The 26,061-nt window shown below is 43.3% G+C and overlaps 1 protein-coding gene across 1 annotated transcript; it reads left to right on the top strand.

Moving 5' to 3' along the window:
* Positions 1 to 129: 129 nt before the first annotated feature.
* On the top strand, positions 130 to 25,992 carry Ankub1 (ankyrin repeat and ubiquitin domain containing 1). The gene is made up of 7 exons (XM_042665672.1): positions 130 to 325; positions 3,595 to 3,757; positions 4,265 to 4,408; positions 9,226 to 9,442; positions 19,938 to 20,052; positions 21,522 to 22,460; positions 24,833 to 25,992. The coding sequence occupies exons 2-7, from the start codon at positions 3,668 to 3,670 to the stop codon at positions 24,960 to 24,962; spliced, it is 1,635 nt and encodes a 544-aa protein (XP_042521606.1). The 5' UTR covers positions 130 to 325; positions 3,595 to 3,667; the 3' UTR covers positions 24,963 to 25,992.
* The last annotated feature ends 69 nt before the right edge of the window (positions 25,993 to 26,061 follow it).

The following is a 26,061-nucleotide window of genomic DNA, read 5'->3' as shown; positions in this document are numbered from 1 at the left end:
AGCCGCGCTGCGGGGCGCGGGCGGGCCTGACCCGGCCGGCGGGTCGGTGCAGGGAGGGCCTGGCCTGGGCGGGAGGAGTGGGCGCGTTGTGCGGGGCGCGGGTCTTGCAAAACAGAAGTCAAGCCCCGATCTCCCGTGAACGCAGACTCAGCTCTGACCCACGATTGAGCGAGGCGCCCGGCGTTGACATTGTCCGCCCCATCCTCACCGACCACGCACCAGGGTAGAAAGCAGACCGGCCAGAGACGTCTGAAGTGCAAAGATTGCAGCCCCGGGAGTAAAACGTCAGCAAATAGGAGATTCTGGCCCTTATTTAAGCCAGGAGGTAACTAGCGCCGGCCTCAGACCCTTTAATGGGGCAGAGAAGTCTACCTTGTGACCAGGGAACCCCACTCCATCACCCGGGACCTGTGAAACGCAGGACCTAGCGGCCCTGGAGAGAGTTCCCCCAACTCTGCTTTTCCTTTGTCCTTTTTAAAGTTTAAGCTCAGAATTTAAATCTCATTTAGACATTTAGAAATCATTTTTTAAAGGCTATCAGAGGAACTTCTATTATCCATGTATCCTATGACCATCATAGATTCTGTACATTCTTAAATTTTCACTGATTGAGATGACAGTAAATGCTCAACTATTGTATAGTCCTTTTAGGAAAATCACAAGTAAACTGGGGGTGATGGCCTCACCTATAATCCTTTCTATTCTGGAGGCAAAACTGGAAGATTGCAGTTAAAAGCCATCTGAGATCTCACCTCAAATCAATAACCCGGCATGACAGTGCCGGCTTTGAACCCAGCTACCTAGGAGGTATGGGCAATGATGTAAGATTCTCCGTGAAAATTAAGTAAAGCAAAAAGTTTTTTTTTCTTCTGTGGACTGGGAAAGAGGGTAGATTATCATTAACACCTCATATATGATCAACCTTGCCATTAAAGATTGCAGGACCAAATATATTTATCAAGAAACAGGGAGTTGGGCACTAGTGGCTCACACCTATAATCCTAGCTACTCAGGAGGCTGAGAACAGGCAGAAAAATCCCTGTGAGAGACTACTTATCTCCAGTTAACCACTAGAAAACTGTAAGTAGCCTTGTAGCTCAAAATTGTAGACTGCTAGCCTTAGAAAAAGAGCTCAAGGACAATGCCCAAGCCCTGCAAGCCCCACAACCTACAAAAAAAAGCGGGGGGGGGGGGGGTCCACAGAATAAGCAACACCACAGAAAAGGTGAGAACACAGATTGAAATGGTCCTGTCTTAATCCTTGGGTAGTTGATGAAAATGGAAGCCGTCTACCATTTAGATGCTAGAGAGGAGTGAGGCACAGCCTGAGGTATAAGCAGGGCACTAAGCATGATGCTTGGACTTCTAAGTAGAGAGGTTAAAAACAGACTTTCAATTTACAAACTTGGTTATAAAGCTTTCCAATCTACCACAGTGATGAGTTGTATTTCAATTAGTGAACTTTTTCATCTATTTCAGTTAAGTTGACAATGAACTGTATTTTATAACTTTTTCCAATGCTGCTTTTGTCTTTCTAATTGTAGACTTCTTTCCTGTTCACTGTAGATCTCTTCCTGTACCAAGCACGAACTTTCAACTACCAGTTGTACAGTTTTGCTTTCTGGAAAGAGTCTGCCTCTGGTTATGAGCTCTGTAGTCAGGAAATTCTCCTGGCTTCCATCTTTATACTGACTAAATCCTATCAGTCTTAGCAATTTATTTATTTATTTATTTATTTTTTTGGTCCAGTTGTGGGGCCTGAACTCTGGACCTGGGCGCTGCCCCTCAGCTCTTCAGCTCAAGGCTAGAACTCTACCACTTGAGCCACAGCTCCACTTCTGGCTTTTTTTTTCTTTTTGCTTTTGTGGTGCTGAGGAATCGAACCCAGGGCCTCAGGATGCAAGCGCTCTACCACTGAGCCACCTTCCCAGCCCCAGTCTTAGCAATTTAATGAGATACTTCTGCCTCTGGTTTGTTCATCTTCAAAGATAAAGACTTGAGGGTACTGCTTAGTGACATTTGCCATGTGTTTAAATGATCAAATGAAAGGCAGTAGGTAGGCTTAGTAGGAATAATAATGAAATCATATTTAAATATTAAAAACATTTTAATGCCAAAGCTAATATCTATTCTTATATATATGATATGATATATATATTAAATATGATATATAAGAATATATATGTGATCTTACCTATGATACTGTGGACCTGCTCTTCTCATATATATAATATATATTATTATAAGTGCTAGTTCTGAGTTTCTTGGTAACCCTATTTAGCACATGACATACAATTTTTGCTTTCATTCAATATTTACCATAGAGCATATTATGTATCACGAATCAGAAAATATTTTTATTTGTTGTGCTGGTCCTGGGGCTTGAATTCAGCCTAGGAACTGTTCCTAAGTTTCTTTTGTTCAAGGCTAGTGTTCTACCGCTTGAGTTACAGCTCCACTTCTGTCTTTTTTGGTAGTTAATTGGAAATCAAAGTCTCCTTGACTTTCTTGCCTGGACTGGCTTTGAACCAGTCTTCAAATCTCAGCCTCCTGAGTAGCTATTACAGGCGTAAGCTACTGGTTCCTGGGCAGAAAATATGGTAAAATCAGTGTAGACATATAGTTATCTCAGAGCTTTAAAAATGAACATATATACAAAGGCGCATTGCCTATGTGCATCTAGTCATACAAAATAATATTTATCTAAATGAATTCCAGGAAGTGGAAAACTGTCCAGACACAATGGCATTAAACCAGGGGAGTCATACAAATTACAGAGGAGAGTCTCCTTACATTCTAGTAAAATGCTTACTGGATCTGCTTGACTAAAGACATTTATATCGTTGCTCACTCTGAGTAGTGATTGAAATAAATCCCAGCAACACCAAGTGGGGTTGAAGAAGATCACAATTGTAAGTTGCTATTTAAATAAAGGCAAATACTTTTAAGAAATCTCAGCTGCATTGTGTTGCTGTTCAGCAGCTCCCATTACGCAATAACAGGATGAACACATACACATTCATCTCCCTGGTGCCAGGAATGTTGTCCCGAACCCTTTGGCAGGATCAGAAATACTGCCAGAGGACGAATACAGAAAGTTGTTATGGAAACAAGCCTGCTTCAACTCAAAAGTTATTTACAGACGACTTTCAGGATTATCTCATGCTACAAAACCAAGTCTTGCTTCATCCAGGCCAATACTACAAATACCTATTTTTAAGGTTTCTTCAGACAGCTGTCCTAGATTTAACATGGTCTCCAGAGACAGGGTGGTGATGACATCACCAAGGGTGATTTGTGTGTAGCATTTTTGTGTCCCACATTCGAAACTTGTTCACACTTGCCTTGCCATTGTCCAGTGTGTAGGCTGCCCTAATGTAGGAACAGGGTGGCTGTTGACTACAGCATGTAGCAGGGAAACATTTCCTGTCTCTCTGGACCCACCTATGATAACTGTGGACCTACCCTTTTCATTCTCTCCAGTTCCCCTCCAGGCTAGACAGTAGCAGCCGCTTCTGGCCGTCAGTTTTGCCCTTAATTTGTTTTTTGTTTTTCCCCTTCTCTGTCCTTAATTGTGAATTGGAATTTTTCCAGCTATTCAGGAGCATCTTTGAAAAGAGGAAGCTTTTTGTTTTATTCCTCTTGTTTCTGAGAAAGTGATTGAATAATGAGGATTTTCATAGCTTTTGAAGGATCTTTTGAACCTTTTGATGTTTCAGCAGATGAAACTGTGGAAACTGTCAAGCTGATGATAAAGGTACGCACTTTGTCCTAGAGCCACTAAAATGTATATTGATTTTAATTGTGCAGTATAGCTTAATGAATGTGTTGGATGTTTTCAGCAAGCAGTAAACTGATGAAACCATTTGAAAGTATCACTATTTGTTTACAAGATAGGTTGGTAAGAATCTAGTAGCTTTGGAGAGGTTAGTACCAGTATCACCAAATAATAGTAATTATTACCATATTATATTATTATACATATTATTACTGAAGGAAAATCTCAGTTTCTTAGAGTTGGTGAAAATGAAAGTGAAGGCCTCTCCCTCTTCATAAACTTTTGGGATTTCTATAGACTCCAGGTTAACCCTGTCTAATATTTTTCCCCTTATCAGAAAATAATTATAATACCAATTGGATACATATGGAGATAGAGGAGAAAGACACACACAGAGGACGGAAGGCAAGGGAGAGAAATAGATTACAGTTCTGGTCTAGTAATACAGAGACGTCCTGTCTTCATAATATGCTATTGATTTTTAAGGATTATTTCCACATTCCTCTCTCTGAGGACAAACAAGGCCGGCGGTATCTGGAGCTAGTGTATGCTGGAGCTGCTCTAAGGAACAGCTGGAGTCTTGCTGATGTTGGAGTATCTTTCTGCTCAACTCTTAAATGCTTTGTTAAGGTATGCTGATCAGAGTAACATGTGTCCAAGGTGTCTATTTCACTTCAAATTAAGTTGTGGATAATCCACCCGAATTAGTCTTAACCTGGAAGGAGGTGGCTTTAGTTTGCTTTTGTTGCCTTCTGTCTTTTGTAAAATGCACTTAAACATACTTTGTGCATGGACAAGAATTTTGCCCTCCTGCCTACTCTTTTTTTCCCCTTTTCTTCTCCATCCCCTTGCTGCCTGCCTCACCCCATCACCACACACCAATATTAGAGCAAGACTAAGGGGCAGGTCTGAAAGATTTACAGAGGAGCGTGGCTCAGGTGCCAGAGCACTGCCTAGCAAGTACGAAGCCCTGAGTTCAATCCCCAATCTGGAAGAATTTCACGATACTTTAAATGAGAGGCAATGAAGAAATTAGGTCACTCCCAGAGGCCACAATAATTAGGGCAGTATAGTGTAGAAGAAGAAATTCTCAGTAATGGTATGAATGACAGGACTGTTTATGTATCCAAATCTAGCCAGAGCAGAAATTGAATTTGATAATAATCGTTAACACACAGCCCTTTCCACTTCTAGAGTGCCCTTAATTAATGATGCATAACTTGGGACCTCTGGCTAGGCTTTCTATTTCACAGAAACATAAAATGGTAAAATATACAAAATTTTGTGCCTAGAGATTTTCTGGAGTTACTGTCTTTAACTTGCAACATTTTTTTAAAGGGACAGGAACCAAAAAAATTTCAGAGCTAATTGCTCTAGCATTTATCAAGAACAAGCTTAGTTGAAAATAGATTTGAAAATCAAAAGAAATTTAAAAACCAAATTTGTTAAATTCCCACACCTGAACTGTTCAGCTTGCTGTGGAGAGGTTCTCAGTCCCATGTTGTCAGTTGTTTTAAATCTTCATGTAGTCTGCTGAGTGTGATCCTGCCCTGAGTGTTGTGAAAATCTGCCTCCTAAAAGGCAAATGGTGTCCCCGAAGCAAGGTAAAAATGAATGCGCCTAAGTGCCTGAAGTGATAAAGTGAAAAATTGGGTTGTTGAAAGGTGGCATGTCTTTAGTAGAAGTTGGTTAGTGTATAGGAGTCAAGTATGAGCATTGGAGGTGTTTCCTTGGCACTACACCTCCCACAGAGACCCACAGACTCTCACCAGCCCCACAGAGACCCACAGATACCCAGGGTCTACTATACTCTTTACCCCACAAGAAAACATGAGCCTCAAAGAACTACTAAAGTACAAAGTCTCCATTAAGTGGGCACTTACTTTCTCATATTTAACATTAAGTTTTTTTTCAGGGGTTGAAGGCATGGCTCAATTGGTAAAGCATCAGTCAATGAGTAAATGCATCAGGTACAATGGTCTCAGATGGAAAGAGAGAAAAAGATGGGGAAGAAAAAAATTTTTATTTCTAGTAGTCCTTTAATATGTTTTAGTGCTTGACTAAATTTAAAATAATCTCCAGTATTAAGTAGTAAAGACATGTAAAATAATAAGCATTGCATGACCCCACTTGCATAAACAAAAGACCATGTTATAATGTTTTATAAACATTTAGGCCATGTTATAATGTTTTATAAATATTTATTGATATATATTTTTTCTATCATTGAAGAATGTTTAATTTTCCAAAAATGAATTAACAGCCAGATGCTGGTTGCTTGCACCTGTAGTTCTAGCTACTCAGGAGGCTGAGATCTGAGGATCATACTTCAAAAACAGCCTGGACAAGAAAGCCCATAAGACTCTTATCTCCATTTAACTACCAAAAGGCTAGAAGTGGAGTTCTGGCTCAAGTGGTAGATCAGCAGTCTTGAGTAAAGAAGCTAAGGGACAGTGCCCAGGCCCTGCGTTCAAGCTCCAGAACCAGCACAAAAACAAATTAATAATTAATCAACAAAACAAAGCAACATCTATCTCAGTGATGTAAACTTCTCACAGAGCACTAATATTTTCTAGAATTTTAACACCATGAGTAGGATACAGAGGTAAAATAATTTATTCAAGAAGGCCAAACTAGAATATAACTATGTTCACAGAATTGGCTGACATACAAGTTTCAATTAAAACTCTCAGGTTCTGTGGAAATCTTCCTGAGTATATTCTTCTGTGTCTAACAGAATCACATTTAGGAATTGTTGTCACTCATATTCGAAAGGAAAATAATGCCTTTATTCTGAAGGAAGAGAATCACCTAATGTTGGCTTACCTCTAAATAAATTTCTGTTTAGACAGTAAAATAAGTTCATTTCTAAAGTCCACACTGCTTACTATACAAATACAAGTTGAAAAAAATAAGCTTATAATAGCAAGTTCTCTTCATTAAAAAAAAAAAAAAAAAAAAAAGCCAAGCACCTACACCTGTAATCGGAGCTACTTAGGAGGCTGAGATCTAAGGCTCACAACTTCCAAGCTAGCCTGGGTAGAAAAGTCCAGACTCTTATCTACAGTAAACTACTCAGAAAAGGCCAGAAGTGGTGGTGTGGCGCAAGTGGTAGAGTAGTAGCTTTGAGCACAAAGAGGCATAGTACATGAACATTTTTATTGAAAAGTAAGATGTTTTGTGTGTATCTCCTACCATGGCATCTTGGTTTGTTTCTTTTTTCTTTTTGGTTTGTTTCTAAAAGGAAAAAATCTAATATTAGGTATGCCCAGCAGTGACCTGCATATGGTATTGTTTACTTAATACCATCTGACTTCATTGGGTATAATTAGCCAGCCAGTCCTGATTCAGAATACTTGGGGAGCAGTCTCACAAAACAAGGGTGGAGAGGCGCCTTTCATGCAAGGTGGCAGTTGCCATTAATTGGTACCTGTCTGCTCTCTGAATGCACCCAGAAGGCAGAAGCATCTGTCAGCCACAGCAGACTACTTCCTTTTGCCTGCTATATCCTTCCATTCTTTCTCTCCTTGCCCATTCGTGAAGAGTTACTTGAAAGCAGATTTAGATCGCCTCTCTATCTCTTAATCTTGTAGCTTAGCATTAAAGATGGAGATTATCTGCTTTTTTTTCCGACTACCTAAGAAAGTCATGATTGCTAAATCTACAAAACAGGAAGCACAACCAGTTTCCCTTTTCATTAAGAAAGAGGAAATGTAATCATCTTCTCCTCCCCACCCACTTCTCATATTTGCTGGTTTGGGCTTGATTAAACTTTGCTAGCAGGATTAATATTTTCCTCCAACTTTTCAGCCTGCCTCCACTAATGATATCTCAGCGCCACTCTCTTTCTCATTTGGGTTGTAAGATAAAAGGAACATTTAAAAAACTTATACTGTACAGGTGGACCCGTTGCAACAATGAGAAGTACAAGTTGTTATGTTGAAAACAAACTTCACAACCTTGGTGGGGGGGGGAGGCGGGGGGGGGGGGGGGGGGGAGGAAGGGAAGGGATGGGAAGGGGAAACAAAGGAGGAGGCTACAATGCTTGATAAGAAATGTACTCATTAGCCGGGCGCTGGTGGCTCACCTTGTAATCCTAGCTACTCAGTAGGCTGAGATCTGAGGATCGCGGTTCAAAGCCAGCCCAGGCAGGAAAGACTGTGCGACTCCTATCTCCAATAAACCACCAGAAAACCGGAAGTGGCGCTGTAGCTCAAGTGGTAGAGCGCTCGCCTGAAGAGCTCAGCTGAAGAGCTGAGGGACAGCGCCCAGGCCCCAGAGTTCAAGCCCCACGACCGACAAAAAAAAAAAAAATGTACTCATTATCTTGCCCATGTAATTGTAACCCCTCTGTACAGTATTTTCACAATAAAAAATAAAAATTAAAAAAACTTATACTGTAGTTTTAATAGTAAAAATACGGGATTACTGCATTTAAAAAAACAACAACAAAGCAAATAGACAATGGGGAACACTGAACAAGGAGAGAAACTTTCCCTGCCCCTCTCCCTCGACTCAGTTCAACTCCTGTTGCCTTCTTAGACAGTTTTTAAATCAACCAAAAATTTAGAACCCACCGTATTCCAAATCAAAGCGCAGGAGAAGGGAGGGCTTCACCCAGATCACACCTCTGCCGGTACAGTGTGGGTGTAGATTGTCCACATCGTCCAGGTGTCTGCTGTGTCCACTAAGTGAGAATGGTCTCGGAGCCCTGTCAGGTCTCCAAGCAGGGCCTTCCTTAAAGTCACTAGTGTCCCCAGAGGATGGATGAGGGGCTCCACACACAATCACAGATCCTTCAGCTGGACTCATGAAAAATATTCCGAGGTTTCTCACAAAAAGGAGTCCCACAAGATACATTTTTTTCACAAACATTTAGGATAATAAGGTAGTGAGAAATTGATCATGAATCATTTCCTGCTCCTCATGCAGCAAATGGGAGTTACAGGCTCAAGATGGTAGCTCCTATCTGGTGCTTTTGTCCCTTTTGAGGTGGGCCAATTCATCTAGTCGTGTCATTTAGCAACTCATCCTTAGACAGTAGTTCAGGGTGGGCAAGGCCCGGGTGGCCTTCCAGACTTCCTTTCATTCTTCTTTCCTTGCTCAGTCGTGAAGTTACTGAAGAAAGCAGATTAAAATCGCCTCTCTGTCTCCTAATCTTGTAGTTGAGCTTTAAAGCGGAGATTATCTGGTTGTTTTTTTTCAGTTTACTTCCTTTTTTTGACTTCTGAGTGTGGCCCTCCTGATGGATAGTTGTTTAATCTTTTTGTTTCTCCTTCCCCATTCAGGACCGGGGAGCAGGACAGTCAGAACTAAACTGGCCTTTGTTTTCACCCTTCACTCCCTGTCGTGGAAGCAGTGGCGGCTCCAGGACCCTCTCACACCTCTGTCCCTAACCCCACCACCCAACAGTGAGTTCCTTCCTGCTCCTTTCTGTCACTCCCTAGGAAGAAGATAAGCCTGTTCTCTATGTGTTCAATGCTGTGACCCAGGAGACAATGCCAGTCTTGGAAGACATTTCTCTTTTGGATAAAAAAGTGTCCGATCTACGGACACTTGTGACTGGGCAATGTGGCCTCCCCGTGAGTGTCTACTGTCTCCGCACCCCACAAGGACTGGAGATGTATGACCGCAACACCCTCAGGGACTACCAGACGGACCTCGGTACTGCACACCACCCTCCACAGCATAAAATACTATTCTGAAACCGACTTTGTGCACCCTTATCTTAAAATGGTGCCAGTTAGATTAAAGCAATCATTTAACAGCGAGACACCAATACAGTGCGGGATGAGGTGCCTCACCACACAGACATTTGCCCTAGAGTCAGATTACAATCTCTCTTTAAGTATTGTACTTTCAGGTCTTAGCTGCTGTAGCTAGCCATCAAGAAGACAAATCCAAATTTGACAAACTCTCCATTGAGTGTTAACCCTATTAGACCATGATTTGAATCTGAAAGAGAGTATTGCATGGGGGGGTAAAAAGATTATTGCTTATTGCTTGGGGAGAGTGAGTCCTGCTGACGTTAGCAGGTGAGGCTGCAGCTGAGTCCTGAGTTCTCCCAATTTACCCCAGGGCTTTGCAGGCACACGGGTGAAGTAGGCTTCCTTCCTGTAACTGCTAGTGAGGCACTGATCCATACTTCTCCTGGCTACTGTGTCTGCCTGGCAATATTCCTCACATTGTTTCAAACTGAGGCAGCCAAAACTTTGAAATCAATTATTGTCCCCATTTCTGACCAGAGAGAGTGAAGTTGTAAGATCTGTCCCTGGCGTATCTAACTAATTGTGCATGCTTGCTGGAGGTTGACCCCATCTGGAGATGATTGAATTGTCCAGAGAAATGCCAGAAGACAAAACGAAACTGGGAGAAACGCTCATACTGTCCTCAGGTCCTACGCTGTTCAGATCACAATGACATCGTAGAGCTGAAGAATTCAGAAATGGCCTAACCTATCTTTTTTTAAAGCATGGTTTTTGAATGGCTCACTCAAGATGTAGGTTGCATGCTTTAGATATGAAAAAAATCCCATTTTAAAGTCATGCAGCCAAAAAAAAAAAATAGTTCAGGACAAAGCTCTTAGTACAAGCAAAGTCTTTTAATTCCCTTGCAGGGAAAATGTGGAGAGATGGGTTGAGTTAGCAGATTTAAGGTGGGCATTCTGCCTGTAAAGGTGGGGTGCTGAACACCGTGAGAAGTGCTACTGAGAGCCGTGCACAAGGGTCGAGGCCAGCATTGCCAGGGCTTGGGACATGCTGACATGAAGGCAAGCAGGCGTCAGTGGAGGCAGACGGTGCGACATGGAGGCTGTTGGAGTCAGGAGGGAAGCAGGGACTTTGTTCTTTGACAGATGATGAAGAACACACTTTCACCAGGCAATCCCAAAACCTTTGATCCAGTGAAAGGTTCTCAGTGAGCTCAGGGAGAACAACTTGACAAAGCAGATGGGGACAGAAAGATTGTAAGGCTTACAGTGAGAAGTGCGGGACAAAGGGCTTTTTGGGTGACAGAACATTTAGTAATCCAGTAACTTACTCAGAATCTGTCCAACTAGCCAGGTATGGTGGAATCTAATCCCAGCTCTTCAGGAAGGGAAGGCAGAAGGATCAGGACTTGGGCTGCATAGAGTAAAAAAGAAAAAAATATATAGTACATATACATTTTTTTTTTTTTTGGCCTGGGGCTTGAACTCAGGGCCAGGGCTCTGTCCCTAAGCCTCTCAGTGCTCAAGGCTATCGCTCTACCACTTGATCCACAGTGCCACTTCTGGCTTTTCTGTGTCTGTGGTACTGAGGAATCAAACCCAGGGCTTCATGCATTCTAGGCAAGCACTCTACCACTGAGCCACCTTCCCAGCCCACCTATACATTCCTTTTTTTTTTTTTTGTCAGTAATGGTGCCTAAACTCTGGGCCTGGGCGCTGTCCCTCAGCTCTTCAGCTCAAAGCTAGCGCTCTACCACTTGAGCCACAGCGCCACTTCCAGCTTTTTCTGCTTATGTGGTGATGAGGAATCGAGCCCAGGGCCTCATGCATGCAAGGCAAGTGCTCTACCACCGAGCCACCTTCCCAGCCCCCACCTATACATTCTTATATAAAATTATATAGGACAGATGTTCATTTTAGCCCCATTTCTAGTTCTTAACTCTGCCCAGGTTTTCCTCTCCTCTGCTTCCCTACATGCTTATCTGTTTGTTATTCTGTGTATGTTTTCCATGTGATGATAAGCAGACACCAATCCTTTCTAGAACAGAGTGAATGAGTGTGTGCCTGTTTTTCACCTTCTGATGCTGGTGACTGGTTTTTACTTCAATGCCTCCTGCTTGTATTCATGACCAGCTAGAGTGCATGGCCCCTTGGAAACTAACCCAGGAGCAGAGAGAGTCCTTCCAGTTCAGATACTGATTTCTGGGCCAGCTCCAGGACAGCTCTGCCAACACTGGGAAACCTACTGTGCCATCTTAATTCCCTTTATTTATGAGAAAACTGGGGCTTAGAGGGGTGACCTGATCAAGGTCATACTGCCCACAAACAGTGACCAAACCCACAATTGGGTTCTTTTCAATCATTTATATGGCCAAACCAGCAAGCTTTTATTGATGTGCTTTAAGTTCTATGTTTTACTTTGATTCCTCAGTGTAGGGAGCTCCAAGCCAAGGTAAAGGTTTCCATATTCAGGAAGAATGCAGACATGGGGGAGACAGGAAGCCGCCACCGACAGTGTTGGGACTGTGGTCTGGGACAGGCTGGTGGCTCCCAGGTGCTCCCCAGGCTACACTGTGTATGGTGGATGGGTTTGCAATGGGAAAACAGGGGTAGCTTTGCAAAGCTCAATTTCCTGGGTCCCCTATTTGAAAAGAACCTACAGTTAGGGTAGTTAGGAGACTTGCATAGTGTGGGGTCCTGAGACTTGAGTTTTCCTACTTTTTCTGTCCTCTCAGTGAAAAGCTTGGGAAGTATGTCCTGAAGCAACCCAGCAGTTTTCAGGAGGTTCCAATAGAACCCCTAAGCTTAAGAAGGAATTTAAGTGTGAGACAAAGAAGGCATTAGAGACCTGAGACCCTGAAAGGCTAAAAGGATTATTCAGTCAAGGGTGATTAGAAATTCTCTGAATATTTAAAAATTGAGCATTTAAGAGAAAAAACTCTCAATTGCTACCTTTGTTCTTTGAAAAATAAGGACCACTTTACTACAAGTAATTGAATTGCTTATTTGCTTACAATTGCTAGCAAACAGGGAATTGATGTCTGTTCTCTGTGTGTGTGTGTGTGTGTGTGTATGTGTGCATGTGCGTGCGTGTGTCTGTGTCTGTGTGTGCTGGTACTGGGACTTGGAACCAGTTCCTTAAAGTGGAACAAAATCCAAGCTCCATGGAGGTGCCCTCCTGATGTTAAAGAGGATTAAGCCAGAGGCAGCTGAGAGCCTGGGGGCAGGGATGGACAGGTAGGCGGACAGGAACCCCCATCCCTACATCTGATAGAGGGAAGTTAGCCTCCAATAAGTCTTGCTAGTGGAAGTCTACAGCTGGCAGCTGGAGAGCAGAAGACCCTCTGGGCAATCAACCTAGCAGGACAAGGGGGTGGCTGACACTGGAGACGCTGGAACCATGAAGCAGAAATGTGACCCCTGAGATTAAGGCTCAGAGCAGGAAATTTAAGGATGATTCTTCAGTCCTGAAAACCCAAAGACAGTGTAGGCTGGTGGGGTTCACCACAAGGGGCTCAGGAGGGGCTGGGTCAGACAAGGCAGGTGGGATGCACAGGGGAATGCCAGCTCTCCACCCTGGAAGGACCAGGGCTGTTCTCTGTGCCTGGAGCCCAGAGAGCTCACGCAGAGGCTGTGTCGCCCCAGCTATGGGAGAACAGTGAGGCTAGCGCTTTCCATGGCTCATCTGTGATGATTAGGGTGCACAGAAGGGAAATGGCTTTCCCAAGCTAATAGAGGCTCAAGTTTAAACAACAACAACAACAAAATCTCCTTCCAAGGTTACTCCTCCTTGGGCATCTGGCTCATGTCTTGGTTTGGAAAAGCTTTCCTTATCACTAGAAGTGTTGTGGACTGTCAAATCATAGTGATAGACTGAGCTAGAACTACCTTTTTTTTTTTTTTTTTTTTTTTTTTTTTTTTTTTTTTTCTTCTTTTTTTTTTTTTTTTATTGTAAAGCTACTATACAGAGGGTCACAGTTACATGAGTGAGGTTATGAGTACACTTCCTCTTGAACATTGTTACCCCCTCCATTGTTTTCCCCCTACCATCCCCTCCCTCCCTCCCTTCCCCGAGGTTCTTTTTTTTTTTTTTTTTTTTTTGATTGTGATTAAATGATTACATAATTTCAAAGTCACAAGTTCATTCTAACTTCCCTGGAGCAAATTGTCTACCACAGTCTGTAATATATAACAGTGTTCACATGTTATATACCATATTTGTGATCAGCAGCATGAGGATATTTAGTAGTGGTTCAACCAGATGAGCGGGAGTTCTTTGTTTCTTAAGTCCTGTTAGTTTTGTCGTATCACTAACCTTTTGGATTTAGCATCCACTTATGAGGGAGACCATGTACCGTTTGTCTCTTCGTTCTTGGCTTACCTCGCTCAACATGATTCCTTCTAGCTCCATCCATTTCCCTGCAAATGCCATTATTTTGTCATTTCTAATGGCTGCATAATATTCCATTGTGTATAGATACCACAATTTTTGGATCCATTCATCTGTGGTGGGGCACCTAGGTTGTTTCCATATCCTAGCTATTGCGAACAGTGCTGCAATAAACATGGAGGTGCACGTGTCCTTGTATATTGGTTCCTGTTGTTCAGGGTAGATGCCTAGAAGTGGTATGACTGGGTCGTAAGGGAGGTCAATCTTTAGCTTTCTAAGGACCCTCCAGACTGCTTTCCAAAGTGGTTGTATAAGTGTACATTCCCACCAGCAGTGTAATAGGGTTCCTCTTTCTCCACATCCCCTCCAGCATTTGTCGTTGGCTGATTTGTGGATGTGGGACATTCTGACTGGGGTAAGGTGGTATCTCAGGGTTGTCTTTATTTGCATTTCCTTCACCACCAGGGATGATGAACATTTCCTCATGTGTTTCTTTGCCATTTTTATTTCTTCATTTGAGAAGTCCCTCTTTAGTTCCCTTGCCCATTTAGTAATTGGTTTGTTAGGTTTGGGAGGGATTAGTTTCTTGAGTTCCCTGTATATACAGGATGTTAACCCCTTGTCTGATATATTGCTGGTAAATATTTTTTCCCAATTAGTTGGTTGTCTTTCTAGCTTAGTTGCGATAGATTTAGCTGTGCAGAAGCTTTTTATTTTAAGGTAGTCCCATTTGTCGAGTCTCTCTCCAACTTGTTGTGACCCTGGGACTCTGTTCAGGAAGTTCCTTCCTGTGCCTATTAGTTCAAGTGTCTCTCCTACTCTGTCCTGCAGTAGTTTCAGAGATTCAGGTTTAATGTTAAGGTCTTTAATCCATTTTGAGTTGATGTTGGTGCATGGTGATAGGCTGGGGTCCACTTTTAGTTTTCTGCATGTGGCTGCCCAGTTTTCCCAGCACCAGCGGTTGAAGAGGCTGTGTTTCTTCCATTGTATGTCTTTGGCTCCTTTGTCGAATATCAGCTGGCTGTAGGCCTGTGGATTTATATCTGGATCTTCTATTCTGTTCCATTGGTCTTCGGGTCTGTTTTTGTGCCAGTACCATGCTGTCTTTGTGATTATAGCTCTGTAGTAGAGTTTGAAGTTCGGCATGGATAGCCCTCCCATATTGTCTTTATCCCCTAGAATTGTTTTGGCTATTCTAGGTCTTTTGTTGTTCCATATAAATTTTTGGACTGTTTTCTGTATTTCAGTGATGTACGTCATTGGGATTTTAATAGGAATTGCATTGAATTTGTATATTAATTTTGGAAGTATCACCATCTTTACTATATTAAGTCGGCCTATCCAGGAGCATGGGAGGTCTTTCCATTTCCTAGTGTCTTCTGCAATTTCTTTCTTTAACTTTTTATAGTTCTCATTAAATAGTTCTTTTACATCTTTGGTTAGGTTAATTCCTAAATATTTTATTTTTTGGGAGGTTATTGTGAATGGGGTTGCTCCCTTTATTTCCCTCTCTTCCTGTGCGTTATCAGTGTATAGGAAGGCAACTGATTTTTGTGGGTTTATTTTGTATCCTGCTATTTTGCCGAAGTGACTTATGATTTCTAAAAGTTTGGGGATGGAGTTTTTGGGATCGTGGAGGTATAGTATCATGTCGTCTGCAAAAAGGGATAGTTTCACTTCTTCTTTCCCTATGCGGATCCCTTTAATGTCTTTTTCTTGCCTTATTGCCCTGGCTAAGGGTTCTAGGACTATGTTGAAGAGGAGTGGAGACAGTGGACATCCTTGCCTTGTTCCTGTTTTTAGGAGGATTGGTTGTAGCTTTTCCCCATTAAGTATAATATTGGCTATTGGTCTGTCATAAATGGCTTTTATTGTTTTTAGAAATGTTCCTTCTATTCCTATTTTCTCCAGAGCTTTTAGCATGAATGAATGTTGAATTTTATCAAAGGCCTTTTCTGCATCTGTGGCGATAATCATGTGATTCTTGACCTTGGCTCTGTTGATATGCTGGATTACATTTATTGACTTACGTATGTTAAACCATCCCTGTGTCTCTGGGATGAAGCCTACCTGATCATAGTGTATTATTTTTTTTATGTGTTTCTGGATTCTGTTAGCTAGAATCTTGTTAAGGATCTTTGCATCTGTGTTCATCAAGGAGATTGGCCTGTAATTCTCCTTTTTGGTTGGGTCTTTGCCTGGTTTGGGGATGAGTGTGATATTGGCTTCGTAGAATGAGTTTGGGATAGCTCCCTCCTTCTCTGTTTCTCTGAAGAGCTTGAGGAGTATGGGTATTAGTTCTTCTTTAAAGGTCTTATAGAATTCTGCTGTGAATCCATCTGGTCCTGGGCTTTTTTTTGTTGGAAGACTTTTGATAGCTTCCTGTATCTCATTATAGGATATTGGCTTATTTAATTGGTTAACTTCTTCTTTGCTCAGTTTGGGTAACTTGTATTTCTCTAAAAATGCATCCATTTCCGCCAGATTTTCTTCCTTTAGAGAGTATAGCTTTTGAAAGTAGTCTGTTAGAATTGTTTGGATATCTTGGGTACGTGTTGTGATGTTTCCCGTGGCATCCCTAATCCTATTAATATGGGTTTCCTCTCTTCTTTTTTTAATTAATCTTGCCAACGGGCCATCAATTTTGTTTATTTTTTCAAAGAACCAGCTTTTTGTTTGGTTTATTTTGGTTATGGTTTTCTGATTTTCTAATTGGTTAATCTCTGCTCTCAATTTGGTTATCTGGCTTCGTCTAGTAGCTTTAGGTCCCATTTTTTCTTGTTTTTCTAGCTGTTTTAGTTGCAACATGAGATTATTTACTTGGTCTGTCTCCATTCTCTTGATGTGGGCACTGAGGGCAATAAATTTGCCCCTCAGGACTGCTTTTGCTGTGTCCCACAAGTTTCTTTGTGAGGTGTTTTCATTTTCATTGAGTTCTAGGAAATGCTTTATTTCTTCTCTGATCTCTTCTGTTACCCAGGCCTTGTTAAGGAGTGTGCTGTTCAATTTCCATGTATTAGAGAAATTTCTGCGGTATGCTTTGTTATTGAGAGCTAGCTTGATTCCACTGTGGTCAGATAGGATACAGGGGATTATGTCGATCCCTTTGTATTTGCTTAAGTTCCTTGAATGAACTATGATATGGTCTATTTTGGAGAAAGTTCCATGAGCTGCTGAGAAGAATGTGTACTGTGTTGTTTTAGGGTGAAATACTCGGTAGATGTCAGTTAATTCCGCTTGAAGTATGGCCTCACTTAATTCGGTAGCTTCTTTGCCAATCCTCTGGTTGGTAGACCTGTCCTTTGGTGAGAGTGGCGTGTTAAAGTCTCCTAGTATTATCGAATTGGGATCTATTTTATTCTGTAAGTTTGAGAGCATTTGTTTAACATATCTGGGTGCACCGATATTTGGGGCATATAAGTTGATGATGGTTATATCCTCCTCTTGGATTGTTCCCTTTATTAATATGTAATGTCCGTCCTTGTCTTTCTGTACTGATTTTAATGAAAAGTTTATTTTGTCAGATATCAGGATAGCTACACCTGCTTTCTTATTGGGGGAATTTGATTGGTAGATCCTTTTCCACCCCTTCACTCTGAGTTTGTTTGTATGTTTGGCTGAGAGGTGGGTCTCCTGAAGGCAACAGATGGATGGGTCTTGTTTTCTGATCCAGTCCTCAGTTCGTTTTCTTTTAATTGGCGAATTCAGCCCATTTATATTAAGAGAAAGTATAGAGAGATGCATTGTTGTCCCTGCCATTCCTTTTTCCTAAGTTTTTCTTCTTTCCTTTCCTCCTGTGCTTGCTCAGTTAGACTTTGAGTAATGCCTGTTTGGGGCAGGTCCCAGTTCCTGGTTGCTTTCTTCAGGTTGTGTCCCCCCTCTTAGAATTCTTTGTAATGCTGGCTTAATGTTTATGTATTCATTTAGTTTTTCTTTGCTATTAAAAGTTTTCAGTTCTCCATCGAATGTGAATGCTAGCTTTGCCGGGTATATCAGTCTGGGTTGGCAGTTATTGGCTCTCAGGGCTCGTATGGTGCTTTCCCAGGCTTTTCTTGCATTCATTGTTTGTGTGGAGAGATCTGCAGTGATTCTAATTTTTTTCCCGTTGTAGTATAGCTCCTTCTTCATTTTTGCTGCATGCAGGATTGTTTCCTTATTATTCAGATCCATCATTGTTACTATTATGTGCCTAGAAGTGTTTCTCCTGGGATCTTGCTTGTTGGGTGTTCGATAAGCTTTTGTGATGTAGTTAAGATGGTCGTTTTTGAGGTGGGGAAAATTTTCATTGACTATCTTGTTAAATAGGTGTTGCATTCCCTTGCTCTGGAATTCCTCACCTTCGTCCACTCCGATTATGCGAAGGTTAAATTTTTTAGCATTATCTGCTTGCTCTTGAATTTCCCTTTGGTTTAATTTGAGTGATTTTTCCATATCTGTCACTTTTTGGTCCAGTTGGTGTATTCTGTCTTCTGTATCTGACACTCTACCTTCCATTTCATTCACTCTGTTGACCGTGGCTTCTATTGTGGTTTGCATGATGGAAATGGATCCCTTTATGGATTCAATGTTGGTTCTCAGAGTACTGATCTCACCTCTCAATGAGGTGATATCAGTATGCATTACCTCTAATTTGGCGTTTATCTCACTTCTTACTGAGGTTTGTGCAGCTTCTATTTTTGCATCCAATTTTTGTTTGATATCCTGTATATCTTTTGATAGTTCATCCTTGTGCTCTTTCAATTTCTGATCCATTTCTCGCTTTATTTCTTGAGTCATTGCCTCCAGCAACCCTTGGATGTAGTTTTTGTCTTCCATTCCTGCTTTGCTCCCACTGGGGCTCTCCCCTGCGTGGCTGCTGGCTTTTGAGGTGAGCTTGCTGTCCTGGGTAGTGGTAAACCTTGTGATTTTTCTCTGTGATTTTCGCATGGGGGTTCAGGAGACTGCTCTTCAATCTTGTTTTGGTGTGTCTGTCTTTGCTTGGTTGCTGATTCTCTATTGGTAGAGAGAGTCTGTGTCTGATCTGGATTCTGTTGGGAGCCTATTTCCAGCTGCTATTCACTTAGGATTCTCAGCTCTCTGCTGTAGCAATTCCCGCCTTTGGAAGGGTTGAGCAGCCTAGACTGCTTGTGTTTGCTCCTGCGGGTGCTCTTGGGAAGATCAGATGCTCTGGATGCACTCTCCCAAATACTGGAGTCTGCTATGGGCTCCTGATGTGTTTTTGTTTGTTTTGGGCTGGTTGTGGGCTTGAACTCTAGGTTTGGGTGCTGTCCCTCAGCTCTTCAGCTCAGGGCTGGCACCCTACCATTTGAGCCACAGCCCCACTTCTGACCCTTTTTGCTTTGTTCAGGCGCCGGTCCCCTGGCCTGGTTCCGGCCCCAGCCTGGAGCGCGCTCGTTAGGCCTGTGCTAATGTGTATACCACCTTGGTTATGCAGCCTGGAGGACACAGTTCAAATTTCTTCTACTGTTGGTAGTCTTGACCCAGGGGCACTGTTCCTGGCTTGAGCATTTAAGCTCCCTTCCCGGGGCGCTCTTGCTCTGGCCTGGCCAGCAGAGTGTGCTCCACCGGCTGGTGGGGCTCTCGAACAGTTCCCAGTTTTAGTGGGTCCTGTGGTCCGGGTGTTGGGGGGGTAGGGAGTCTAGGTCAGGGTCTGGGGATTCCCTCCAGCTCTGGTCTCCCTTGATGGATTCCCTGTCCCCTGATGGGTACTCACCCTGTAGGTCGTCAGTTGTTGTTGCAGTCCGTCAGTTGTTGTTGCAGTCCGAGTTCAGTTGGGGTGGTTGCGGGCTGGGTTGGGCGGCCCCCCGCCGGGTCGTTGCGATCGCGTCAGGTCCCTTTGTGGCGCAGCTGTTGCCGGGCGGCTTTGGCGGGATGGAGCCTCTCCGCTCCGGTGGAGAGTGATGGGTGGGGTGGGATCCTCCTGGAGACTCCCGGCTGGTAGGTTTCTCTGTCTACCTTTTTAAAAATACTAATAATATTAGTACACGTTACTTGTACAATGGAGGCTTTATTGTGACACTTGTAGCCTGTAAACTAAACTGCTTCCTTCTCGTGATCCACAGGTACAACACTTCGTCTGGATGTCTGGGATGGATGGAAGGAATTTCTGATGGGCTGTCTCCTTGGACAAAAACTCAGAGTCCAACGCTATTTATCAAAAGAAGGACCGGTACTCAAGTAGGGGGATAAAGCAAATGCGGCATTCATGGACTTAACTTCTTACTAAGGCTCTGTTACAGCTGAAGCTCCACGTGAATGCTGCTGGCCCCAGTTACCCAGATACTGGCTGGAGTGGGGCTACAGAGGTGCCATGAAATAGTTAAACAGAGACTGTTTAGTGTGGTTTGGATTTTACACTTTGAACACTTTTGAACATACTTATTTTCAGAATAAGTAGGTTGCCACTCACATTCTATTATTATTATTATTATTTTGCCAGTCCTGGGGCTTAAACTCAGGACCTGAACACTATCCCTGAGCTTCTTTTGCTTAAGGGTAGCACTCTACCACTTGAGCCACAGTGCCACTTCTGGCTTTTTCTGTTTATGTGGTACTGAGGAATCAAACCCAGGGCCTCTACCCAGAGCACTCTACCACTAGGCCACATTCCCAGCCCTCCCCCCCCCCCCCACATACTTCTTAAAGTATGTTTGATGTGGTCTTTATCTGAGTGTTCACAATCTGCACCGGTGAAGTTGCTCATATGGCTGGTGAAGAGGAGCAGGTGGGTTAGAGGAGGAGCCTACACAGTAAAGCACTCTGGCCAGCTGCTCCCACCTGCCTAAGCTGCATGAACCTTTAGGGTTCAACTCAATGGTGGTTCAGGACAGTGCCCCTTCCTGAGAGATTCAATTCAATGTTACAAAAGGCCATAAAGTGACAGGTTAGGGGAGCCACTTTTTCAGTCTTAGGAAATGCTCAAATAGTTTACACTAACTTCTGTTTGGAAATAGTGATCATTCTCTTTTCTCATGATCAGGATTCAAACACGTAGCTGTGTTTCAGAAGAATTGAGTGCAATCCGAGACCAACACTGTTACATGTACTGTCTTACTTCATGCTGGCACCTTATGAGGTGTTGCAGGTGCAGTACAAAGGCCAGTGCAAACCCAAAACAGGGAAAGAGGAGGTGAGAAGTGGAGACAGGAAGCAGATGAAGGATGGGGTCCTTGGAGGCCAGAGGAGGAGTCTATAAAGTTAAATTTCACCAGGAAGCGACTGGAGGCTGCAAAACAGTAGACAGGCAGCCCCCAGGGTATGGAATACAGTGTTCACTGTGTGCCACATGGCTCAAGCCTCGAGGAGAATAACAAGACGGGAGGCCAGCACGGGGAAAGTGGCAGGGGAAGGGGAAGGTGGGACGCCAGCACTAGGGAAGGCTGAGCAGAGAGGAGGGGTGTAGGGAAGAGAGAGAGGTCAGGTCAAGATAATAGTACTGACAGGGAGAAGCCAGAAAATTCTAAACCATGCGGCATTGCTTGCAGTCATTTCCATGTGCTACTACATGTGAGTAAGCAGGACCTGTAAAACTTAACCTTATGTTACCTAAGCCTTTTCTTAAACATGTTAAGGGAAACAAACATGGTGCTGGTTTTTGTGTTGCTGACTTACCAACCCCCCCCCCCCCACCCGTTTTCCTCATCCAGGTATCAGAGAAGGGTGGCTCTGTACATGGCCGCCTTTCATGGCTACACTGATCTCAGCGAGTGGGCCCTGAAGCAGGGTGCCAGGCCCCACGAGGCAGTTGGTGCTCACCCCTACCGCGCTTGGTGCCATGAAGCCCTTCACGCAGATGTCTCCAGATGCCCGGTGCATGCCGCTGCAGAGACTGGCCAGCTGCTCGTTCTGAAGGCCTTTGTCAACTGCAGCGTTCTGTGTCTCGTATGCAGAGACGCTGGGGGACAAACCCCACTGAGCATCGCGACCAGACACAGGCACAAAGACTGTGTGGTATATTTGCTAAGCAAAATGTGGTCCACGGTGCCTTTTCTGAAAATCGCAGTCCCGATGATGCTTTATATTAAAATAAAGCAATGGATCCTCCGAGCTCAGAATCACAGCCTCCACAAAAGCCAGCTTAGCAGAGCAAGAGGTTTGGGGGCAAAAGTGGGAGACACTGTGATGGTGGATGGCTTTACCACCCCAAAGATGACCTCCAAGAGCTGGCATAAGGCTGGGAACAAGGACTCACAAAGCACCCTGAGCAAGCTTCCACCCCTTAAGGGGCAAGCTGCAAGCAGGAAAGCTGGCAATGCTCTGGTAGTTTCACAGAGGAGCTCCAGAGAACAGACCCTCACGTTGCCTCCGCTGGTAGATGCAGACAGGTTCTCTGACGTACAAAGACCCCAGCAAGAAAACCAGAAGATAATTACTGCTCCATCTGGGAAACAAGAGGCGCACATAAGAAATACATACCTTCCCCAAGTCCCCCTCCCTCCATTTTCAAGAGTGGGCTGCTCCCACCCGCCCTTCTACTATGCATCGCCACGTGCTGAGGGTCTCCTAAGGTCCTCCTTTGCGTCTTTCTCACAGTACAGTGGGAGGACCCCCCGGGAGAACGCGGTCTACTGCCTAGCTGTGGCAAGGTAATGCTTTCTCCTTTGAGCATGCTGAGTAGACTTTAACACAGCAGGTCCTGGGCAGAGAACGTTTTGTAAAGTGCTCCTATGAAACCCAGCATCAAAGACCACATCTTGCTGCACATGGCAGTTCATGCGTACAATATGACACTCAGAACACTAAGGCAAGAGGATCACAGGTCCAAGGCCAGCCTGGGTTACATAGCCAGGTCATGTCTCAAGACACCATGTCTAGGACACAGGCTCATGTTTAGGACACAATGGTAGTTGTGTATATTCCCTTACTCCTCCAGCTCTCTGGAGGAAGAATCATGAAGAACTGAGCATCACTCTGATCTGTTACTGAGGCTGGGTTTTTGGAGCTAAGAGGAGAATGTTAATTATTGCTCAAAGGAAAAGAAAAACTTAGCCAGGCACTGGTGGCTCACGTCTGTAATCCTAACTACTCAGGAGGCTGAGATCTGAGGATCATGGTTCAAAAAGCCAGCCTGGGCAGGAAAAGCTGTGAAACTCCTTTTGACCACCAGAAAAATCCTAAGTGGTGCTGTGGCTTAAGTGGTCGAGTACTGGCCTTGAGCTGAAGAGCTGAGGGACAGTGCTCAGGCCCAGAGTTCAAGCCCCATGACCGACAAAAAAAAAAGAAAAGAAAAATGAATTATGGGAAGAAGCTGTTGAAATGGTCATGGAGAATGGATATTAATGAAAGTAGAAGGAGAGAAAGGAACAACACTGTTGTTTAAGTAACAGTTTGAGTACAAAGACTGGAGCACATGTACCCCGTAGTGGACAGGGTGCTAGAACTGACAGTGACGGAGAAGGAGAGTTAAGAATGCAGTCCACTGAAGGGGACTTCAGGCACACTCATTTGCACAAGGTAAGTTTAGATCATTCAAATGCATTTCAAAGAAAATTCACATTAAACCACAGGACCTGCGCATTGCCAATGAACTGTGTGGATGCCTATTTTAGAAAAGCATAGTTGCATGGTTAGCTTTTCTCAGTATGATGAAAGGGTAAAAGAACAAAGCTAGATTTTGTAATTGGCCGTGCATTTCAATTCAACTTTATTTGAGCGAGTTTGTTGCCACCTAGTGGTAAGACGAACCTGGTCTGTAAAACACAGAATTTTAAGATCCCATCTGAGGTTAACAGTAGATGAAAACTACTTACGTTGCAGTGCTTCAGTCTTTGTAATTTGTGAGAGATCTGTGGAATGCGCAAAAGAAGATCATCTAACTAAATTAAAATATAGAGCCAGGCGTGGCGATACACACCTGTAATACCAGCACTTGGAAGGCTGAGGATTTTGTAAGTCCTTCCATAAGTGCCTATATGGTCCAGTGTACTGTGAGGTAGAGTGGAAATATATGAGTTTGTTTCTGAGAATCTAGCCCAGGCCTTGTGCATGCCAGAAGCATCTTACCACTGAGTTACATACCTAGCCCCTGAAATTCATGCTTTAAAGGTGACATATGTATAGTTTCAGATGACAGCGGCCACCAGTGCTTCCTGGGTGGAGTACTTCCTGAGGGAGTAGCATGTGTATAAACACTAACACTCATATGCCACACTCATATCACCCATAGAGCTTGGTGGATGTGCATGCTTCCATATATCCATGTAAACACCACCCAGGTCAGATGCAAACTATCTTCTGCACCCCCAGATTTTTCCTCATGTCCCCTACCACACCCCCTTCCTGGAGACCAAGAGATAGTTGGGTTGGGCTGGCTTCTCCATGTTTATAAATGCTTGTTATCCTTGTCCAGGAAATTGGCTTAATTTAATCCAGTTTATAGTCTCTTCCCACAGTTACACTGTATTTGTGCACATATTCCTGAAATTACCTTCTATAATTTAAAAAACTTTTAAAGCAAAAAACCCCACTGGTTGGGTCCCAGTGGCTCAAGCCTGTAATCCTAGCTACTCAGGAAGCTGAGATCTGAAGATCCAGGTTCAAAGCAGACAAATCTAAGATACCCTTCCTTATCTCCCAATAACCAGTGAAAAGCTGGAAGTAGAGCCATGGCTCAAGTTGCAGAGTGCCTGTACTGAGCAGAAAAAGCTAAGCAAGAATACAGAGTCCTAAGTTCAAGCCCCAGTACTGGCACCAAAAAAAAGTTCCTACCGTGAGTCTGGGGGTAGGCAGTGATCAGGGAACAAACAAGTGGTACATAGGAATGCCTACGGTTTCACATGATACCAAGTAGTTTCTGTTTCTAGTTGTAGGTTCTGAATTCTAGTGCTGCCTGCAGGAGAAGAGTCATTCTCTAGATAGACCAACAGCAGCAACAAAACCAAGCCAAACATTCCCTTCCTTTCAGCTATGGACAGAGGTGAGAATGAGCTTCCTTATGAATCATGTTGTTGTCTTGCAGTGCCTTTAAAGAGAAACGCTGGCTTCAGCAGCTAGGAATAGCTAGAGTCCTGGCCAAAAAGAGCATTTCTACTCTGACTACCCAGGAAGGTCTGGCCGTGTGTGAAAGCCATCCACAAATCACGCTTTGAAGTCATGGCAACCCTGGTTTGGGCGAAGACCTGGTAAGATGGAGTCTCCGGTTCTCCCATGAAGACCACCCTCAGCAAGTATGGAGTGTTTGCCGGTGTTTCCTTGGATCCCAAAACTCAGGAGAGATTTTGAGGAAGAACTCACAAGCAACAATGGCAGTTGCTTACCATAGGATAGAGGATGGGGCATTTATTGTTTGATTTTCTGCTTTTCTGGATTTTTTTCAGTGCTTTGAAGTTTTTAAGTTTTACAAATGTAGAACATAATAAAAAACTAGACCTAAGTTTAAAACTTTTACATGAGAAAGTCCTTAGGAGAGTTACAAATAAGGACTGTAGACATCTTTTCAACTTCTGCTGGAAGTCTCTATTAACTTAAATGAAGGTCATGTTTACAGATAATGTATTGGGTGGGTGGTAAATGTAAGGACCAAGGGTCTGACATAGATCTATGCAAACAACATTGGCCCAATCTAGATGTGGACCACTTTATTTGCAATCAGAAGGTGTCTTCAAGCCCTGTAACTTTATTTGCAATCAGAGGGTGTCTTCAAGCCCTGTTACAAGGCAGTCTCAGGCCAGATTCCCAAGTCACTGTGCCTGGGTTATTTTGCTCTATTGATGTTTGGGGATTCAATTATATGGTCGCATGTGCCAATGCTAATTTGTTTTATTGCTTACTGTGCATTACTCAATTGTACAGATACAGTATAATCTATCTGTTCAACTAGATGGAGATTTAGATTGTCTTTGGTTTTGAGATACTATGGATGAAGCCCTTAAGAACATTATTGTAAAAGCTTTTGTTTTCATTTCTTTGGGTAAACAACTAGGAATTACTGGATCATAAGATGAATGCACACTTAACATATAAGAGTGGTCTAAGCGTTCTCCGGTGCTTTTCCCATCTCACACTTCCACTAGCAATACACAAGCGCAGACCTTACCTCATGAGCTTCACTAACGTTTTCTGTCAAGCGCTGTCATTTTAGCCATTCCGTGGTCCTCCTGCTTCAGCGCCCTCAGTGGGATTATGGGTATGTTTTGATGAGTAAACGGTTTTAGATTTAAGTACAAGTTACTGTTTTTATCGTCCATG

The sequence above is a fragment of the Dipodomys spectabilis genome, unplaced genomic scaffold (genome assembly GCF_019054845.1).
Source record: "Dipodomys spectabilis isolate Male_0828 unplaced genomic scaffold, ASM1905484v1 ptg000340l, whole genome shotgun sequence".
NCBI classification, from domain to species: Eukaryota; Metazoa; Chordata; class Mammalia; order Rodentia; family Heteromyidae; genus Dipodomys; species Dipodomys spectabilis.
Note: the sequence above shows the minus strand (reverse complement) of the source record. Positions and strands in the feature narration are given on the sequence as shown.

What these genes read in the sequence shown, in the direction of transcription:
- Ankub1 (XM_042665672.1), top strand. Translation starts at nt 3,668, where the DNA reads ATGAGGATTTTCATAGCTTTTGAAGGATCTTTTGAACCTTTTGATGTT. An exon ending in GGACTACCAGACGGACCTCG is followed by an intron (nt 9,443 to 19,937) that starts GTACTGCACACC and finishes CGTGATCCACAG; the next exon opens with GTACAACACTTCGTCTGGAT. An exon ending in TACTGCCTAGCTGTGGCAAG is followed by an intron (nt 22,461 to 24,832) that starts GTAATGCTTTCT and finishes GTTGTCTTGCAG; the next exon opens with TGCCTTTAAAGAGAAACGCT.